Genomic DNA, 19,450 nt, shown 5'->3' with positions numbered 1-19,450 from the left:
GAGTCTAGTTTATTACATGTGAAAACCTTTATGCCTTAGAAATCTCTCTCAGGATTTTGTTTCTGAGGCTGAAGGCCACCTCTGTAAATATTCCACGGCACAGTCCATTAACTGGCCCTGGCACATTTCCTGCACTTTCAGCCAGAGCTGCTAAATGGTGGTTTGGATTTTCTTTTTCTTTCTTTTCTTTTTTTCTTTTCTTTTTTTTTTTTTTTTTTTTTTTTTTTTTCCAAACAGGACAATACTTTTTCTTCCTGATGTTTCCAAGAGACAGGCTCAGTTGGCTAGCAGTTCTTGCAAAAGAGAACCTGGTAACAATACTCTAATCTGTTGCTGGCATCTTTCACTCCCTAATCTGTGTTTACACAGCACTGAAAATTGACTCACTGATGCCAAGCTCTGTTTCTGTGCAGTGCTCTGGTACTGTTGGCAGAGAACCCCTCCCTAGTCTTCCCAGTACCACCCTACTCATGTATTTATTGCACAGCTGTTTTTCAGAAGCATGGGCTGCACAAGATGCCTCTGAAGTTGGGCTAGATCTGAAATCATTGTGTTCCCAGTTACAAGGCTAGCATGTGGATTCCTGAATTGTCTTCTTGGTTGTAGGTCTAGCCCTCTCCCCCAGAATATAGTTTGTTTCTTCAATCTCTCAGGATTAGTGTTTAGTTCATCATAAATGAAGAAAACCAATTCACCACTTCCTTCCATTTGTGGTTAGAGATATGCTTTTTTAGTAAGTTAGAAGAAATGATAAGGAACTAAAGCAATTTGGGACAAGATGTTAAAGGAGATTTCAGTGATCTAGACAATAGATTTGCAAACCTGGGAAGCAATTTGGAAGTGCAATGGAATGGAGTCTATATCAAAATGAAGAGTAATTCCTTCCAGGGAAGTGGAAGACCTTCTAAGTAAAATGGTTCAAATGACTTGCATTATTAATGAGGCCAAGAAAATCTGAGCACTAAGAAAATCCTACAGACTTCTTTTTGGGATTCTAGAGTCATAAAATAAAACCCACTAAAATCTTTCAGAAATCCTATAGACATCCAAGCCTGCCTATTTATTTATTTATTTATTTATTTATTTATTTATTTATTCATTCATTCATTCATTCATTCATTCATTCATTCATTTATTTTTTAGATAAGATTTCTCTGTGTAATGGGCGTGGCTGTCCTAGACCAGGCTAGGACAGGCTACTTGCTTTGTAGACCAGGCTATCTCAGACCTCAAACTCAGAGATTCACCTGCCTCTGCCTCCCAAATGCACCACCATGCCTGGACTAAACCTTTTCTTGACCCAACAATCAGCAAAATTTCCACATCTCGTGTGTGTGTGTGTGTGTGTGTGTGTGTGTGTGTGTGTGTACACACAGTGTTTCTCTGTATTGCTTTGGAGCCTGTCCTCCCCACTCGTGTGTGTGTGTGTGTGTGTGTGTGTGTGTGTGTGTGTGTACACACACACAGTGTTTCTCTGTATTGCTTTGGAGCCTGTCCTCCCCAGTGCTGGAAATTAAAGGCATGTGCCATCAATGCCCAACTCATTTTTTTAACTGAAACCTTTTTATTTTTCACACAGATTATGATCATGGTTCCCTTCTCCCAACTCCTTCTGGATATTCCCTGTCTCCCTAATCCATACCCTTCGTCTTTCTCATTAGAAAACAGGCATCCCAGCGCACACCTTTAATCCCAGCACTCAGGAGGCAGAGGCAGGTGGATCTATGTGTGTTCAAGGCCTGCCTGGTCTATAGAGCTAGTTCCAGGACAACTAGGGCTTTTACACAGAGAAACCCTGTCTCAGAAAACCAAAAAAGAAGAAAGCACGCATCCAAGCCAGGTGGTGGTGGTGCATGCCTTTAATCCCAGCACTTGGGAGGAAGAGGTAGGTGGATCTCTGTGAGTTGGAAGCCAACCTGATCTACAAATTGGGTTCCAAGATGGCCAGGACTGCTGCACAGAAAAAAACCCTGTTTATTAAATTAATAAAACAGACATCCAAAATAAAATTAAAACAAACCAGAGTCAGACAAAACAAAATAAACAAATTGGGGTGGGGGGGACCAAAGATAAGTATAAGAAACACATAGACATATAGAGACACACACATTCACATATATAGACATTCTTGGAAACCATACTATACAAGCAAAAGACCTGTAAAGCAGAAAAATGCCCACACAAAACATTACAAGACAAAAAACAAAAACATAAAACACAACTGAATTTGTTTTGTGTTAGCCACCTATTGCTGGGCATGGGATCTGTCCTTTAGTATGGTTTGTATATCTAGTGAAGACTCCCTTGAAGGAAACTTCTTTTTCCCAAAGTCTCTCACTTTCTGCACATTGTCCAGTTGTGGGGCTCCATATTTGTTCCCATCTACTGCAGGAGAAAACGTCTCTGATGAAGGCTGAGCAAGACACTGATCTATGAATGTAGCAGAGTGTTGTTGAGAATCATTTTATTGCTATATTTCTTTAACAGAGCAACAGTGTTTGGTTTTCCTCTAGGTCTATGGCCTATCTAGCCTCAGGTTTTTGGCCAGGCAAGCAGTGATGGTTATGGGTTCCATCTCATGGAGTGGTCCCTAAATCCAGTCAGAAAGTGATTGGTTCCTCCCACAATCTTTATGCCACTATGGCACCAGTGTGTCTTGCAGTCAGGACACCATTGTAGATTGGAGGGTTTGTGACTGGATTGTGTTTACCTTTCTCCTCTGGTAGTGTACAATACTATCTTACAATACTCTGAACACTGTTCAGTAGGGGTGAAGGCTCTAGGTACGCACCATCTCTACTTCTCCATTTCATTGAATTATGTAGGGTTATCTTCAGCAATAGGGTCTTATCAGTTTGTGGAGAGCAACCACTAGCTTTGACAACAGCCTGGCTTGTTTGGGGTTTCCATGAGGCTCCTTTAGCCAACAGCTCTGTTAGATGTAACTCATTTGCAGCAGTGGAGGTTTCATTTGGTGCCTAGAGATGTCTAGTTGGGTCTTCGTCTCCCTGTTATTTGGTGATTCCATTTGTATTTCTTTCATATGTGCATATATTTTAAGAAGGTTCTTTCATATTATTATTACCTTTCCATATGACTCCTCAATTGACCCTGAGTTTGACCTGTTCCTCCCTATATTTCCCCTCTTGTCACACATTCAGAATTTTTTCTTACATTTCTCTTACTGTGTGTGTGTGTGTGTGTGTGTGTGTGTGTGTGTGTGTGTGTGTGTGCGCGCGCGCCACAGCACAGATGTGGAGGTCAGAGGACAACTTTTAGGAGTCAGTTCTCTCCTCACGATATGAATCCAGGAACTCAATCATTAGGCCCTAGCAGCAAGTGGCTTACCCGATGAGCCATTTCATCAGCCCCCAGATACAATTATTGAAGGAGAATTTTCTGTGTTAAAGGAGGGGTACATGTGCCTGTTGCTCACATCAGTGGTATTTATATTATCAAAGAGCCATTAGTAGGGGTTTGAGGTCAGTGGCCACATTGGTAACACCTGCAAATGCTGTGTTTCTCATGCTCACAAATGTTTGGAACTACATTTGAGTTTGCAAGACTTTAAATATTGTAGGGCTATCAGTTTATTCTACAATAGTATTTTTCAACTTTTATTTTATTGTCCTTCTCCCAAGACATTTTTTATTCTCACACACACACACACACACACACACACACACACACACACACACACACACACAATGTGTATCCATGTATTTGAAGGGGGAACTAATGAGATTGTACTGAGTATATGGGGCTCTTAGGTTTTTAATTATTTATTTGTGTGGGAGGGATGAAGAGAATCAGAGCACACACACACTCCAGAGCACATGTGTGTGTGTCAGAGGGTAACTTTGTCAGTTGGTTCCCTCCTTCCACCTTATTTTTGAGACATGGTCTTATTTCTGGTGCTTGGCTATGCATAGGAGCTTCCATCCAATTCTCTGTGCATTGCCTCCTGCTATAGGAGGGCTGGGATTACAGGTGACACTACTCTACCCAGCTTTAAGAAACAAGTTCTGAAGCTTGAACTCAGCTCATCAGGTTTTTATGGTAAGCACTTTTGTCTGTTGAGTCATCTTCCTGACCTAGAGGCTTATATTTCATATTGGCCATATTGAAATCACATAACCTAAAAGTGTTACAATCTAGGAAATGAATTGTTATTTGTATCTTTTCTTACAATTGAAAACAGGGACTCTTAATAAACTAACACTGAAAAATATTTTCTGGTACAGTGACCTACAGTCCCTGAATAAAAGGAAAATGAGTACGTTTTCTATATTTCATGGTTGTGTAGAGGGCATTTTCTCTCTTGATCATTTGAGGAAAGAGTAGAAATACTAGAAGCAGCGGAATAATAAATGTGGCTCTATAAAAGAAACAGATAATGTTTTTACAGTGATATTCAGAGAGCAAACGCAAGGTGATGCTGCTGCGTCCTGGCATAAAACTGCACTGCCCCAAGGCTGGTCGACACTAACAAGATCTGCAGCTGAGAATACCATTTAGCCTGTCTTACACACAAGGATGTTCTGTTCTCCTAAGAAAGGCTGGTTCTGTCTGATCAAAAGGGTGGTTGTATATGAAATGCAACTCAGAAGGAGGAGGAGGAAATGACATGTTCATGTAAATGAAATACAACTGCAAATTAAAGTGTCACCCTGTTTAAAAAAAAAAATCAGCTTTTTTTTAATTTAATTGGTTACCAAGGAAAAAAATGTCATACTGAAGTATATTTCTCAGGGAAAATTAAACTGAAATATTACAAGTGAATCTGGAATTCAAGGAAGTTCTTGGAGGGGGGGAATTATAAAAAAATTGCCTTAATAAAAATATTCTCATGCTACAAAGGTAGGCTCATAAATTTTTGCTGTGTTATATGCCAGCGTTTCAAAAGAGATTAACAAATATTACCTCATTTGCTCTTTACTGCTTCCTCCAATCACTGTGTCAATTGCCTCTTCTCTGAAGGAAGCCTCCTTTTCAGGTGTCTTCCTAGGAAAAAGGTCATTTACAAAGAAGGAACTGCTTCTCCAGAGAGCACTGCATGCTACCAGGACATTCAGAACTGAAATTCATCTGCTTTTTCTCTTTTCTTTGTTTTCAGATTTCTTTGCCCACATTTGTATGAAAACTCATGTGTCTCTTCAAATGATGAGCATATCGTACTGTATATTCAGGACCTGACATATTAAGTAATATGGGAAAGGTTTATGAATGAGGTTCTATTTCCACATAGAAATGTTTCTTGTGAAAGGTTGTGTCTAGTTTCTCTTCTCAGTGACTTGCCATTCATATCTCTCCACTTTCTTCAGCTTTTCCCTTCTAATTCCTATGTTCCATTACATTATACAGTTGAAACATAAAGAAAAAGAATGAAATGTTGTCTAATGTGCTCTTTTTGTCTTCTCTGTCATCAGGGGCAGTGATTGGAGATGGACAGTCTGCTGTGGCCAGTAATATTGCCAATACTACCTACCGGCTCCAGTGGTGGGACTTCACTAAGTTTGACCTTCCAGAAATCAGCAATGGTGAGTCAATGTGAAACTGTAGTGGTGATGGGTGAAATATGTTTCTGCTGAGACAGAACTTTAAACAAACTGAAGTAACCCTGGACTGTACACCTCTTACTGAGTTGTTGATGGTCACACACTATTGCTAAGCTTATGTCCTCAGCTATTAGTTAAGCAATTTAGAAAACAGTTCAGGGGACATGTCCAGAGCCCAGCTATCCTGAAGAATTTTTGGATAGATGGATCTAAGAGAAAGAAAAAGTGAATGTAGGATGTATGAGCTACATCTGTGACCCTTGGGAAAAAAAAAGTGTAGCGATTTTAGAGTTTTTGACAAATCCAGGTCTCAACAAACCAAATGAGTGGTATGGTTAATACCCGATTTATAAAAGTTTCTGACTGGTAAATGTTTCCTTTTAAAGAAATCCATAGCTGGGTGAATCTCGCCTTTAATCCCAGAACTCAGGAGGCGGAACTCTGTGAGTTTGAGGCCAGTCTGGTTTATAGAGCGTGTTCCAGGACAGGCTCCAAAGCAATACAGAGAAACCCTGTCTCATAAAACCAAAAAGGAAGGAAGGGAGGGAGGGAGGGAGGGAGGGAGGAAGGAAGGAAGGAAGGAAGGAAGGAAGGAAGGAAGGGAGGAAGGAAGGAAGAACGAAAGAAAAAGAAAAGAAAGAAATCCATAGCCCATGGCCCCATTGTTCAGCACTGTAGACATTTCCTTTGCCTAATGTAAGACTCATGCATTCCTGAGAAGTGGTAGTGCAGCCCCTGCTTGTTGGCCTCTAATGATCACCTCACCATCCCTGATATGTTTCTGTTCTTTCTCATACCAAGCCACCACCATTTCTTTCTTTCCATGTCACTTCTTCTCTTTGGTCATGTTTCTGCTGCTGCTTCTTCATATAATCTGTCCATTGCCTTTTGGTTTTGTTATTGTTTTGATTTTGTTGTTTTGTTTTTCAAGATGGGGTTTCTCTGTGTAGCTTTGGAGTGTGGTCTAGAACTTGATCTGTAGACCAAGCTGAGCTGTAATTCATGAGATCTACTTGCCAAGTGCTGGGATTGAAGGTGTGCCCCACCACTGTGTGGCTTGTCCACTGCCTTTTAAATGGACAATCCTCCAGCAGTTTGGAAGTACACTGCCCTTTACCACTACATCTTACCTTTCAGACCAAATATCTGTAGATTCCTTTTTTTCTAATGTGGTTTCCAATTTGTTCTTCTTCCCCCTTTAACTTTGGTGGTGGAGTGAAGCAAAACAGATCAAAAAATTCATTTAATACATAATACAGTTACTATTGGAATTGCAATAACTTAAAATTTCTTGATAATTGTTAGTAAGCCAAAATTCAGCCATTTTCTACTTGTGTGTGGCTTGGATCTTTTGGAAATTAAGGCCATTTTGTGTTATCTTCCTGTCATTGCAGTTCTGGTCCCTGCCGTGCAACATCTCTGTGAACTTTGATCTGTCCTTTAGTCCTAGGAATCATCTGCTAATTTGATAAACATCCTTTTTCAGTCTTCCTTCAGATTACTAGCAAAAAATGGTAAACCAGGAAATTCCATTAAGCCTTATGGCATGTTTTTGGACTTGGCCTGTATCAGTTTTGGGATATGAATTAGTACTTGGGCTTCACATCTAAAATTCTTCCCTGTTAAAGACAGCGTCTGGAGAAATGACTCAGCAGTTAAGAGCACTTGCTAATTTCCAGAGAAGTAGAGTTCATTTCCAGCACCATGGGAAATTCACAAGTGCCTATATCCAAGGGATCTGATGCCCTCTTTGGGGTCTGAGGGCATCCATACATACATGATATACATTCATACAAAAAGTACACATGCTAGGCATGGTGGCACACACCTTTCAATCCCAGCACTTGGTGGGCAGAGACAGGGAAATCTCTGATTACAAGTCCAGCCTCAACTGGAGTAAGTCCAAGACAGCGAGGGCTACCCAGAGAATTTGCATCAAGAGCTCCTCCCCCTAAAATATGTATACACACATATACATGAATAAAAAGTAAATAAATCTTCTAAATAAGTAATAAAGACAGTAGCTCTGTATAGTGCATGCTAGCCTTGAACTAGTTGGAAGCTCTTGTTTTCTGTATTTTAAAGTATTGTAAAAGTTTATAGATACCTTTAAGTAATTAAGATATTTTTATCATTTCATGAATGCCATCTTTAGTATCCCTATCAGACAAGGGAAATCAGGTTAATTTTTCATGCTTTATTCTTAGTGAATCCTAAGTAGCAACCATCCATTTTATTCTAAGTAACTATAAACCACATGTCAAATCATCTATTCTTTTGTTTTATTACTCTGAATGTGTGCTTGCATATATTGGCTGTAGTTTATTTACAGTTATTTTGATATTTTTGCTTTATTGTTATTTAAATTAGATAATATAGTCACCACTCAAAACTTATTTAAAGACTATACAATAGTAGGTTTCCAGCCAGGTGAGGTGGTGAATGATTTTAATCCCAGCACTCAGGAAGCAGAGGCAGACAGAGCTCTGTGAGTTCAAGGCCAGCCTGGTCGATTTAAAGCACGTTCCAGGGCAGCAGGGGTTTTTACACAGAGAAACCCTGTCTCAGACAAACAAACAAACAAACAAACAAAAGGTTCAGTAGGTAATCACCATCAGTTTCAGTGCTTACATTTCTTGAAGGTAGTGTGTGTGTGTGTGTGTGTGTGTGTGTGTGTGTGTGTAAGCAAATGCAGAATAGTGCTTTCCACCTTTTATGTTATCCAAATGACAACATGCAATATAATACTCTTCTGCACTTCTCTTTCTGTATGGTGTATCTCAGTGATCTTCCATATTGCTGTAAAGACGTGTATGTATGCTCTTGTGTGTGTATGCTCACGTGCATGCGTGCAGAGGCCCGAGCAAGATGTCAGTAGTCTTCCTCTATTGCTTTCCCTTTTACTGCCTTGAGACAGTTTACCATTTCTGCCAAGTCTCTCAAGATCTGCCTGTCTCCACTCCTAATACTGTGGTTATAGGACGCAAATATTGCTTGGGTGCTAGAGATTTAAAGTCAAATTGTCATGCTTTTAGGACAGGTGCTCTTACACACTAAGCTGTCTCTAGCTCCTCGTTATGTTTAGAAATAGGGTCTTACTCTGTATCCCAGGTTAGCCTGGAGCTTGCTGCAGTCCTCTTGCCTCTGCTTCCTGGAGTGCTGAGATTATAGGCATGAGCTATCACTCCCAGTGGCAGCTGCAGCTGCTGCTATTGCTGCTGGTGCGAGCAGCCCCCACAGCTGCCACTCCTCCTCCTTCCCTGCCCCCACCTTCTTCTCCTCTTTTGAAACAATAGCTACCTAGTAATTCATTGTAACCAGTGTCCTTTGAAGGACTTTTGTATTTCCAGTCTTGCTGTACAAACTGCTACAGATTGTCTTTTGCATGTGCACATCAATAAGGTAGCTACTTTTGAAATACAACTGCAGGCAAGAAAAGTAAGGCACATGTGCTGTTTCAGTAGATATTGCCTTATCAACCTCTATACAGATTGTGCCAAGTAATAATCTCATCTATAGGTTTTGTTTGAGTTTGTGTGTGTGTGTGTGTGTGTGTGTGTGTGTGTGTGTGTGTGTGTTTTCCCCAAACAAGTTCTCATTTTAGTCAAGACTGGCATTAAATTCAAAGCAGTCCTCTTGTCTTGGCCTCTTTGAATGCTTGGGATTACAGGTGTGAGCCACCACACTTGCCCTACCTCCCCAGCCCCCATAATCTTTCAGAGTACTTGATCTTATAAACAGTTGCTGAAGAAGTATGTTACCAAAGCTTGGGATATTTGTGGATTTGGTAGGTTAAAGACTACTGTGAGAGCATTTATGTTTCTGCACATCCTTGATGGTACTGCTGTGTCTTGGCTGCCCATATGCTTTTACCTCTTTCTCTGCATGTTATTCTTCTTAGTAATTCTGCAGAAGTTTTTTTATAAATTGGAAAATTAACTTATAATAGGAGTTTCTTGTCATTTTTCTTTTGACTTTGTTGAAGGTTATTTTTGTCATAGAACTTATTTTAAGTCAAAATTATACACCTTTCCTTTTATGGTTCTTAGGCTTTGTGTCATCAGGATCATTTCCTACTTTTACATTTTAGTTTTATACACTGAAATCTTTGATTCACTAGGAAACTTAGTTCCAGATTACCAACTGCCATACTTTCAACATGGACATTAAAGCCCAATTTATTTGGGGTGGGTATTGATATGTATGTACCCTAGCTGTCTTGAAACTCTTGTGTAGACCATGTTGGCCTTGAACTCACAGAGATCTGTCTACCTCCTCCAAATGCTGGTATTAAAGGGAGGGGTGAGCCATAACACCCAGCAGGTTCCTAGTTTTTACTTTTAACTGTTTTAACTATACCACACATGTATAGTTATAGTCATGATTTTTACTTTTGACAGATTTAGTCAGTAAATTGGGACTCTGTATTACTGTAGGATTCATTTTTCTAAGTTGTCTGCCTCCTACTAGAGGGTAACTTCTAGTTTTGAAAGCTATGCCCCTGCCTGGAAGCCTTTGACCCTTGGTTTTATTTATGGGTTCAGCAGGCACCAAGTTACCGCTGATATGATTTTTCTGGAACACATTTAACCCTTTTTTGGAATTAGGTTGATGATTCTTGCCACTTGTTTCTCTCACTTGTTTCTCTCACTTGAGAGGGATCTAATGAATTCTTACCTGCTCGATGCTTAGAACTTGGTGAATCGCCCCATGCAGATTTTTATTTATATGTGAATGTCTATGTATGTATATGTTCCGTGTGTTCAAGTGCCAGAAGAGGGAACTAGAGTTCCAGGAAGTTGTAAGCTGACTGATGAGAACTGAATCAGTACCCTGTAGAAGAGCAGCAAGTGTTCTTAACCACTGAGCCATCCATCTCTCTAGCTCCTGATGTAAGCTTTTTATGCTACTTTCTTGGGGGGGATAAAGAGGAGGAGGAGGAAAAAGCCAATTAAATTTCACTCAAGAATTTTTTGTTTGTTTGTATTTTGAGACAAGGTCTCTATACTCTGGAACTATATAGACCAGGCTAGCTGTGAACTCACAGAGATCCACCTGCCGTTGCCTCCCAAGTGCTGGTATTAAAGGCATGCACCATCATACCCAGCTCACTCTGATTTTTAAGATTAAACTCTCCTTGGTGAATGGCTTTGACACTAAAGAATCCTGGAAGCAGAGGCCTTAAAATCCAGCAGGACAGACACAGGATATGGTGGCTGATACCTGTAAGGTGTGTTTATAATGCCATCTGGACCATGCTGTAATTGGAGGGACTCAGAGATGTAGCCAAGAGGAAATTTTGCTTCTGATTTAAACACTCCTGGGTTTTCCAAATCTGTGTGTGATGTATTTGTAAAATACTAAAGCTGCCAGTCACTCCCATGGTCTCATCTGGACAGCAGCAGGCTACCCATGGATCTTTGTACAAGGTGTTTATTTATAATTTATGAATCTGATAGGAAGGCTGAGCCATCTGCCTCTCCAGGCATCAATATTTCTAGCCCCTCCTGTTCCCTGCTAAGGTATTTTCATTTGGAAATAATTTCTAATTGAGACAATATTGTATTGCAGAGTCTAATACATGGCTTCTTGCTGTCTTCCTCATTATGGTTTTTCCCCCCTTGAAGGTGCCCTTGAACTTCTTAGGTTTTTGTTTTGTTTTGCATTTTTTCTTTGTTTGTTTTTTGGAGGGCCACTTTGTAACCCTGACTGACCTGGAACACACTATGTAGGTCAGGATAGCCTCAGTCTGGCTGTATTCCTTCTGCCTATGCACCCCCTCACCCCTCAGTGCAGTGATTATCGATGTACACTTGGCTTTCCCTGACCTCTAAAGCAGTTTTGGTTTTGCTTATTTTCTTTCTGTACCAGGATTCCTTTCAAAGCCTAACACATATAAATTGAACGTTCTCCCATTGAGTTATGTCCCCAGTTCTTAAGCTAGCTGTTCTATCATCCTTTCCTGTTTGACCACTAGGGTACAGCCAATTGCTGAGTTCTCAACTGTGCTTCAACTTGCAGCATCAGAGACACCTAGGGCCTTGCTGGAAAGGCAGGCTCTCAGACTCTGCCCATCATTCTTCAGGTGTCACTGATCTTTGCTGCAGTTAGTGAGCTTCATGGCAGAGTGAGGTATGGAACATCAACACGGTTTTCCAGTTCTGAGAGCTTTCAATGATTCAGACTGTATTTCACTCACCTCTTTTTTCCTATCTACTTACCTTATTGCTGAATCCAAAAAAGGGATGAGTTGTTCTTTGTCTTTGGAACATTACTTTCTCCACACAAGAAAAGTAGCAGAGGTCCAAAAACTGTTCTTGTGTGTATTGACTCATTGAAATTTCAGCCTTGTGAGGGGAAGTTGCGCACATGAATTAAAGTAGTAACCACTGACCATTATAACTGACTATTTCTGTTTCTACACTGGAAATTATTAAGCAACAAACAACAAATGTAAGCTGCTAATGGGAGCTTTGAAATAAAAATAAAAATGTAAAGCTACTGCCAGGTGCTGTTTATAATGGAGTTCCTATATTCCTCAGTGCCTGCCCACACACCTTTACTAGGGTTGAAAGGTGAGCCCAGATAAATGGATCACTCGCTGTTTTTTCTGAGCTCGCCACAGTGACCAGGAACTGTAATGAAGTTAAGTGAGGTGGGAAAGGGAGAAAAATTTGAGAAGTGGCCATTGACTTGGACTTACCATAAAATAATATAAACACAAACATAGTGCCTTGTTACTGACACTAACAGAATGCTTTTTGTCCATCTGCCCAGTTTTCGTAGGCTTTGAGCCAATGCTTTCCAGATGATAAAACTTATTTTCTTCCCCATTCTCATCCTTATCATCAGTTAGGTACTTTTTAAAAAATGTTAGTAGTTAAACGTCATTATTGTCCCTCCCCACCTCTTGGTGGTAATGGGATTGAGCCTGGGTATCATGTATATAGCCAATGTTCTTCCACCATGATGTCCCCATCCCTCTTTGTTATTTCCTGTAGTTAGGTCTCACCAAGTTGTCCAAGCTGGCTTGAACTCTCTGTAGCACAGGCAAACCTTGAACTTGCCATCCATCTGCCTCAGTCTTCTGAGTGGCTAGGAGTACAGACCAGGGCCAGCAGGTTCGGCTCATTGTAGACTTCTGGTTTTCCCAAAATGCATGTTAATATATATAAGCAAGATCTCTGTACCAGCAAGACAATTGAGCCATCATGCATTGTGGGGACATTGAGTATAGGTACAGTGATAATTTTGCAAAGCAGTCTATAGCATCCTATATTGCCTTCCTATTCTCAACTCTTACTTAATATTTTTAAGATTTTGTTTTTATTCATATGTATTTATGTTTGTGTATGTAAGTTTAAAAAGTATGCAGGTGCCCACAGGTGCCAGGAGAAGGTGTCAGATCCCTGGAGCTAGAATTAGAGGTTGTTGTGAGACACCCTATGTGGGTTCTGAAATCAGACTCAGGAGTTGGAGTCCTCTGCAAGACCTATTAACTGCCGAGCCATTTCTCCAGCCCCTCTACTTAATATTTTTATTACTATTTTCCTTGCCTTTGGTGGCAAAGGTCCATATTGTTAATTTTTTTGTATCTTACTGATGATTAAGTCTACATCAAGATTAGAAAAGCAAACTGGTAGCTAGGTGATGATGGCCTTTAATACCAGCACTCAGGAGGCAGAGGCAGGTGGATCTTTGTAAGTTCAAAGTTAGCCTAGTCTACAGAATAGGTTCCAGTACAGCCAAGGCTACACAGAGCCTGTCTTGCAAAACAAAAACAAAAGAGAAAGAAAAAAGAAAAAGAAAATGCACTCACTGCTGAAGCTTTATATCATTATTTTGTGTCTTCTCCTTGACTGGGATCATGTAGTTCCAGAGAAGGAGCTTGCCATGTTTTTGGCAAAAGGCTTGGGACCCTGTGTCAGGAGCAGACGGTCCCATACTAACTAGATAAATCTAGCCATACAGGCTGGAGCAGATGGTAGGTTGGGAATTGAACAGCAGAGAGGCCTAATGGTGATAGCAGTAGTATTTGGTTGTCATTATTTTATTAGTTAGCAAACAGAACCAGCCTCAGTTTTATGTGTAATGGTGCTGTAGGTGTCAGCCCCCAGGGATTGGCACAACAGCCTAATAATCATTGTGTTCTGATGTCATTTTTTATCTACCCTGTCATCTCTGTAGCTTTGTTAGCAACACATAGGGAAAGGGGAAAAAACACAATTTTACAAATCACTCTCAATCTCCAGTCCCATAAGCCTTCAAAATCATCTTTTGTTTTGTTTCCTTGGCTGGTTTCCCTTGCCGTCTCTCCTATATTTTGGCTTACTGGAATACAGTATGTAGATCTGTTAACGACAGCTGAGCTTGGCCTGGCTTTTTTCCTAACTTATTTTTTAACTTTAATACCTCTGGTAGTGGACATCTCTTTCAAATATGAGAACAAGTATAAAGTCACTTCCCATGGAATGGAGCTAAGTGAAACAAAGCTTGGGGGGTTGGCCTGTTTACATGTGTCCTACTGTTCTGCTTGAGTGGGTGGTAGGTGGATCCTTTTGTTCCAGCCTCACATCAAGGATGAAGCACTTTCCCTTAGCAGGGAATCCCACAGTGCAAACACAGAGGGTTCAAATGCAAACCAAAGCTAGCACAGGACCTAGCTAACATCTCATTAGTCACTTCAGGCAGAGTGGGGTCTCCTCCCCATCTCTAGCCTCAGCAGTTCCATTCTCCTGCCTAGCCAGCTCAGTGCTTTATTCTTGGTAACTGTAGACATAGGTAAAGACTGCCTGGGGACATTGGTTCATAGTGTCTAAGTGACCCAGAGTATAATGAGAAAAGCACAGAACTCCTACTGTCTGCTCCCAGCCTGGCTTTATTTCTGTTTTACCTCTATCTGGTATTGGGGATTAGTGTGTCTGGAGAGATAGATGCAAGGTTCTGAGAAGGGTTGCTTGCTGTGTCCTGTGCTCTACCTGTATCCCTTTATGTTAGAATCAATAGATTTGCGTTCTCATTTTTCTTGGTTTCATACTTTGAACAATAACAGTGGAGCTGGGTGGTGGTGGTACACACCTTTAATCTTAGCACTCAGGAGGCAGAGGCAGGTGGATCTCTGTGTTCGTGACCAGCCTGGTCTACAGAGCAAGTTCTAGGCCAGCTGGAGCTACACGGAGAAGCCCCATCCAGAAAACAAACAAACAAAGCAAAGAAAAAAAAAAAAAGAAAAACAATAACAACAAACAGCAGTGGAGTGGCATTTATTAGTTAGTAACCTTTCCCTTACCTGATCAAATGTGAAGTAAGACTCAGCTGCTGGTGGTGGTGATAATGAATTGTCCTATAGTTCCTACTAAGTGGTAGATGCACAGGTCCTCCCTACCTCCCCTGGTTCCTGCTTCCCAACATTTTAATTTAAGTAAGGCAGCTTCCCCATTTCTAAAGAGGATTCACACTCATAAAAAGGCCCAACAACATCTTGGTCTCAGAATTTCTAACAGTATGGTGTTTAAACTTCTTCCTTTCTTTTCTTTGTTCAATGCAGCCTCCGTGAATGTCCTGGTACAGAACTGCAAGATCTACAATGATGCCAGCTGTGACATTTCTGCAGATGGCCAGCTCCTGGCAGCTTTCATCCCAAGTAGCCAAAGGGGCTTTCCTGATGAAGGCATCCTAGCAGTGTATTCCCTGGCCCCCCATAACTTGGGGGAAATGCTCTACACCAAGCGATTTGGTAAGGGATAGGAAGCCCAACTTAATGGCAGAGTTGACGCTGATGCCTTGGCATAGGCATTCCTAGGTGAGGCATGGCGTGCATGGGTGAGAGTCATTGGTTACATAGTGCCTTTGCCTTCACTGAGACACGGGCCAGAGAAAGATTGCTTTTCAGGAATCCTGACTATAGCGTTACAGAAGAGTCACAGTAAGAGCTTTCCCTGGCACAGTTGTGTCACCAGTGTGTACCTGTTACAAAGGCAGCAAAAAGGAAGGGGCTTTTTAACTTGTGGCATGGGAAGCTGGGCAAACATATACTGTAAGGCAGTTTGGCTTAAAAACCTTCCAAATATGTGTGTTATTAATCCAAAAATTTTATTCCTAAGGAAATAATCTGCACTTCTAAAGAAATAATCAGAAAACTACAAAGATTTACATACAAAGATGTCTACACCTATTTTATTTAAAGAGAAGCTTAAGTGTCTGTACAATGATAGCATAGAATACACTAGCTTTAAAACTGCTTTATGGAATATTTAATGATGGAAACATTGTTTCAGAACAATGCTTAGATATGCTAGCTGTCTTCTAAAGTTGTAAGAACCATAGTCAGCTGTGCTAAGTGTGTGCTTTTCACTTCACTCAGTTTGTGCACACTGTTTCCTTTCATTGCTCACTGCAACCCTAGAAGATTACCTGAGCATGATCAAAGAACAGGAAAGTTGGAGAAAAGGAGAAAAGACTGCATGAAAGTTGTTTCCATGGGATGGCAAAAATTCTGGGAAATGTGACTGTCTTCTGTTGGCCCTTAGGTCCCAATGCCATTTCTGTAAGCCTATCTCCAATGGGCCGATATGTAATGGTGGGCTTGGCTTCACGAAGGATCCTGCTGCACCCCTCCACAGAGCACATGGTAGCCCAGGTCTTCAGGCTGCAACAAGCCCATGGTGGTGAGACCTCCATGAGGGTGAGTGTCATTGCTTACCTCTTTCCTGAACTTGGCAGGGTAATGAGAGGCTATGATATGATCTTCCAGTCAAGACCAACACCATCATGATCCTAAAGAATGATGTAGTCCAGGTGACCCATGAGCAGTATACCTCTCCTTTATAAGATCAGAACTATTGAAAATCAGGAACTTTTGGCTCTGCCTGTTGACACTGTTCTATAATCTCAGCTACTCAGGAGGCTAAAACAAGATTGTAAGTTCAAGACTATCTGGGCTACTTAATGAGACCCTGCCTTAAAATAAAAACAGACAATGGAAGGTTATATCTTAGTAGTATATTTGCCTAATGTGTGAGAAAGACTCCCCAGCACCAACAAACACAAGTCAGGAAATTTGTCACTCCCAAGATTATGAACTGGGTTACCTTTGGATAGCTTCTTTGAATTGTCGCCACACCCTGTTTTATACCAGTACTGCAGAAATCCCATTTAGGACCCATACCTGTCTAAGGGCTCCATCCCTCTCTTGTATGGCCATAGAGCCATACAAGAGTTGGTTGGTTGGTTAGTTAGTTAGTTAGTTAGTTGCTTTCTGAATTCCACCTGACTAGTGTGGCTGACTGAACTTCCCACATCTGTAGGGGCTTATTTGCCTAGGGGTTTGTCAAGGGGAATCAAGCATTTGAGCACTACTAATTAGATAGTATTTAAGCTCTGTTCTGATTCAAGAACCAGTAAACGAATTCCTCGGTAGTTTGTATAGTCTGTACCATTTATAGTTTGGTGCATTTGGTGGTTTGGGGGGGTGTTTGTTTTGTTTTATGTTGTTCCCTTTAGTTGTGTATGGTTGGTCTGATCCAGCTAGGTTCAGTGTAAGTTATTTAGGAATACAGTCCCCAGGGCTCTTCATTTAGTGCTGTGCTTGTAAGGGGCTTGTTGATGCTTGGGGTAGGAGTCATTTCTTGTCAAGTAAATAATTAGAGATAAGACTATAACATTCCAAGTGATGGAAGGGTGTGCTTGGTATAGTCTTTACTTTGCTGGCCTCTTCTCCCTCTGGTTTCTTAATTGTATATAGTATCTTTTGGCTGACTGTACTGAATTGCTTTCTAAACTCCCTGAACCTGATAAGTCTCTTTCTTACCAGGAAACCTTAAAACCTGAGATGTTTCCCTTTTACAGTTGTCCACCTGCCCTCAAGTTTGTCCTCTCCTTTGGCACTTGTCTTTATAGAACTAATTGCTCCCACCACCCTGCTGAGTACATACCATTATGCTAATACTCATCTCACCAACCTGCAGTTGTTTCTGTGTGCTCTTCAGAGAGCAGAGACCATGTCTGTTTTCTCTTTATGAAATCTAAGTACCTAGTAGAGAACCTAATACACAGTAGAAACTAAATTAATAAAAGATCCTCTCAAGAACACATCTTCACCCCTTATCATTTTCAGGTGGTAATTATGAGAACCAGTGACATCCTTGAAAACTTGTGAAAGGTGCAGCAGCAGGGCACTCTACTTTTTCTATCATAGGGGAGTTCTGGTGCTTGAGCTTTGTATTTTATGGGTAAGAAAGACAAGACCATGCTAGTTCACCAAGATTGTTTCAACTAGATACCAGAGGCTAAAGTGGAGTTTTAGTGTAGTGTTCTTTGACCTGTCTTACACAGACTGTAAAAGCACCTGGTGTCTATACTTTTTACCACCTACATCCCAGCTTTTCTAACTAATTGAAAAAAAAAATTGAAATTCTTTATAAATTTCATTGCAGTAATGCCTAATAGACAACTCCAGCTACTTTCAAAAGCCATGCCTCTTGCCCAGGTCCTAGGCAAAGCTTGTGAGCCCTCCATCCTTTTCATGAGAAGCCAGAAATACCTGAGATCAAATAGCTATAAGCAAAAGCTGAGGTGTCTTTTGTCATGTGAGGCTGGAGCTGAGGGAGTTTGGTTGGAGGATTCTGCTGAGGAAACACTATGATCTCATCAGTCCACCACTGTCTTGCTGAGGGACTGATGGCAGCTAGCCAGCTGTGTGCCTCATGCAAACAGCTGTTTCTGAGCATGTCACCCAACCCCCAATGAGGCTTTTGATTCTCAATAAGTACTATCTGTCGTTAGGTGAGAAAACTGAAGTGATTGGAAAAATCTCATTGGGAAGCAATCCTCTCACCAAGAGGCTTAGGTATCCCAACTAGATTTTGCTTAATCTGACATTCACTGACTCTGCTTGCTAGTTTTTGAGGTCTTGGTTGCTCCTACATTCAAAGAACCAAAGCATTCAGCAATGTCCCTCAACTCACTCTTTAGTGCAAAGAAAGCCACAAGTATGTGTGTGTGCATGTGCATTGCTAAGCTTTGAACTTAGGGCTTCACATACACTAGGCAGCCTAGTATTATTTTAGTTGAGCTGTGTCATCCTTTAAAATGCTGGAGTTTTGTTGAATGATACTGAAGTCTCTGACTCTCCCTCTGTGCATCTCTATCTGAAATTTAGCTTTATCCTGGAAACATGCTTGTATGTGTGGTAAAGGAGCCTAGCTAGAGCTTCTCTGCCCTGTATTCTCTCATCTTTGGAATTACTTCCTTGATTCACTATGATTATATTCAAAGAGGTGACTGTGTTGTACCAACAAACATCCCCAAGGGAAAATCCTCTTGAGTATTGATTTATTTTATTTCTCAATAAGTGATCTCTCTCCCAGGAGATGATCCCTTACAGGATCCCTTATGAAATCTCTTCTGTAAATGAATTGCTAATTGCTATTAGCCTTGGTGTACTTATTCTAGCAGTTCTTCAGATCCCTGGATTGGTGAATCGTAACAGTGGTCCTTGGACATTGGAACTGTATAGTTCCTGAGTAATGCAGATGTCCTCCTTAACACAAATTCACTTTAGATGTACAGTCAGAAGAAGAATGAATTCTGGTGATCCCAGGTACTCAGAGGCTGAATCAGGATTGTGAGTTTGGGGCCAGCCTGGTCTATTTTAGGAGGCCTTGTCTCCAAAGAAAAAGTATTTAAAAGGTATAACAATTTAAAAGGTATAACAAAAAGTATATAAAAGGTGCATATCTGGTGGGTTTGTTCTTTTTGTTGTTTCCGGTTTTGGGGGCTTTGGTTTTTGTTTTGTTTTTGTTTTTTTGTTTGTGTGTTTGTTTTGTTTTTGTTGTGTTTTGTTTTGCTTGTTTGTTTTTGTTTTGGGTTTTTTTTTGGGGGGGGTTGGTTTT

General features: G+C 40.8%; 1 protein-coding gene across 10 annotated transcripts in view; it reads left to right on the top strand.

The window, feature by feature from the left end:
- The window catches only part of Ambra1 (autophagy and beclin 1 regulator 1), a 219,394-nt gene that overhangs the window by 172,828 nt on the left and 27,116 nt on the right, over positions 1-19,450 (top strand). For all 10 annotated transcript variants that reach the window (XM_051184178.1, XM_051184185.1, XM_051184184.1 and 7 more), the window contains 3 exons: positions 5,430-5,540; positions 15,106-15,294; positions 16,088-16,242. In XM_051184178.1, the coding sequence (XP_051040135.1) occupies positions 5,430-5,540; positions 15,106-15,294; positions 16,088-16,242 (455 nt within the window). The remainder of the gene's footprint in view (positions 1-5,429; positions 5,541-15,105; positions 15,295-16,087; positions 16,243-19,450) is intronic.

Source organism: Phodopus roborovskii, unplaced genomic scaffold (assembly GCF_943737965.1).
Source record: "Phodopus roborovskii unplaced genomic scaffold, PHOROB, whole genome shotgun sequence".
Lineage (NCBI taxonomy): Eukaryota > Metazoa > Chordata > Mammalia > Rodentia > Cricetidae > Phodopus > Phodopus roborovskii.
This window is presented reverse-complemented; position numbering and strand designations above follow the sequence as displayed.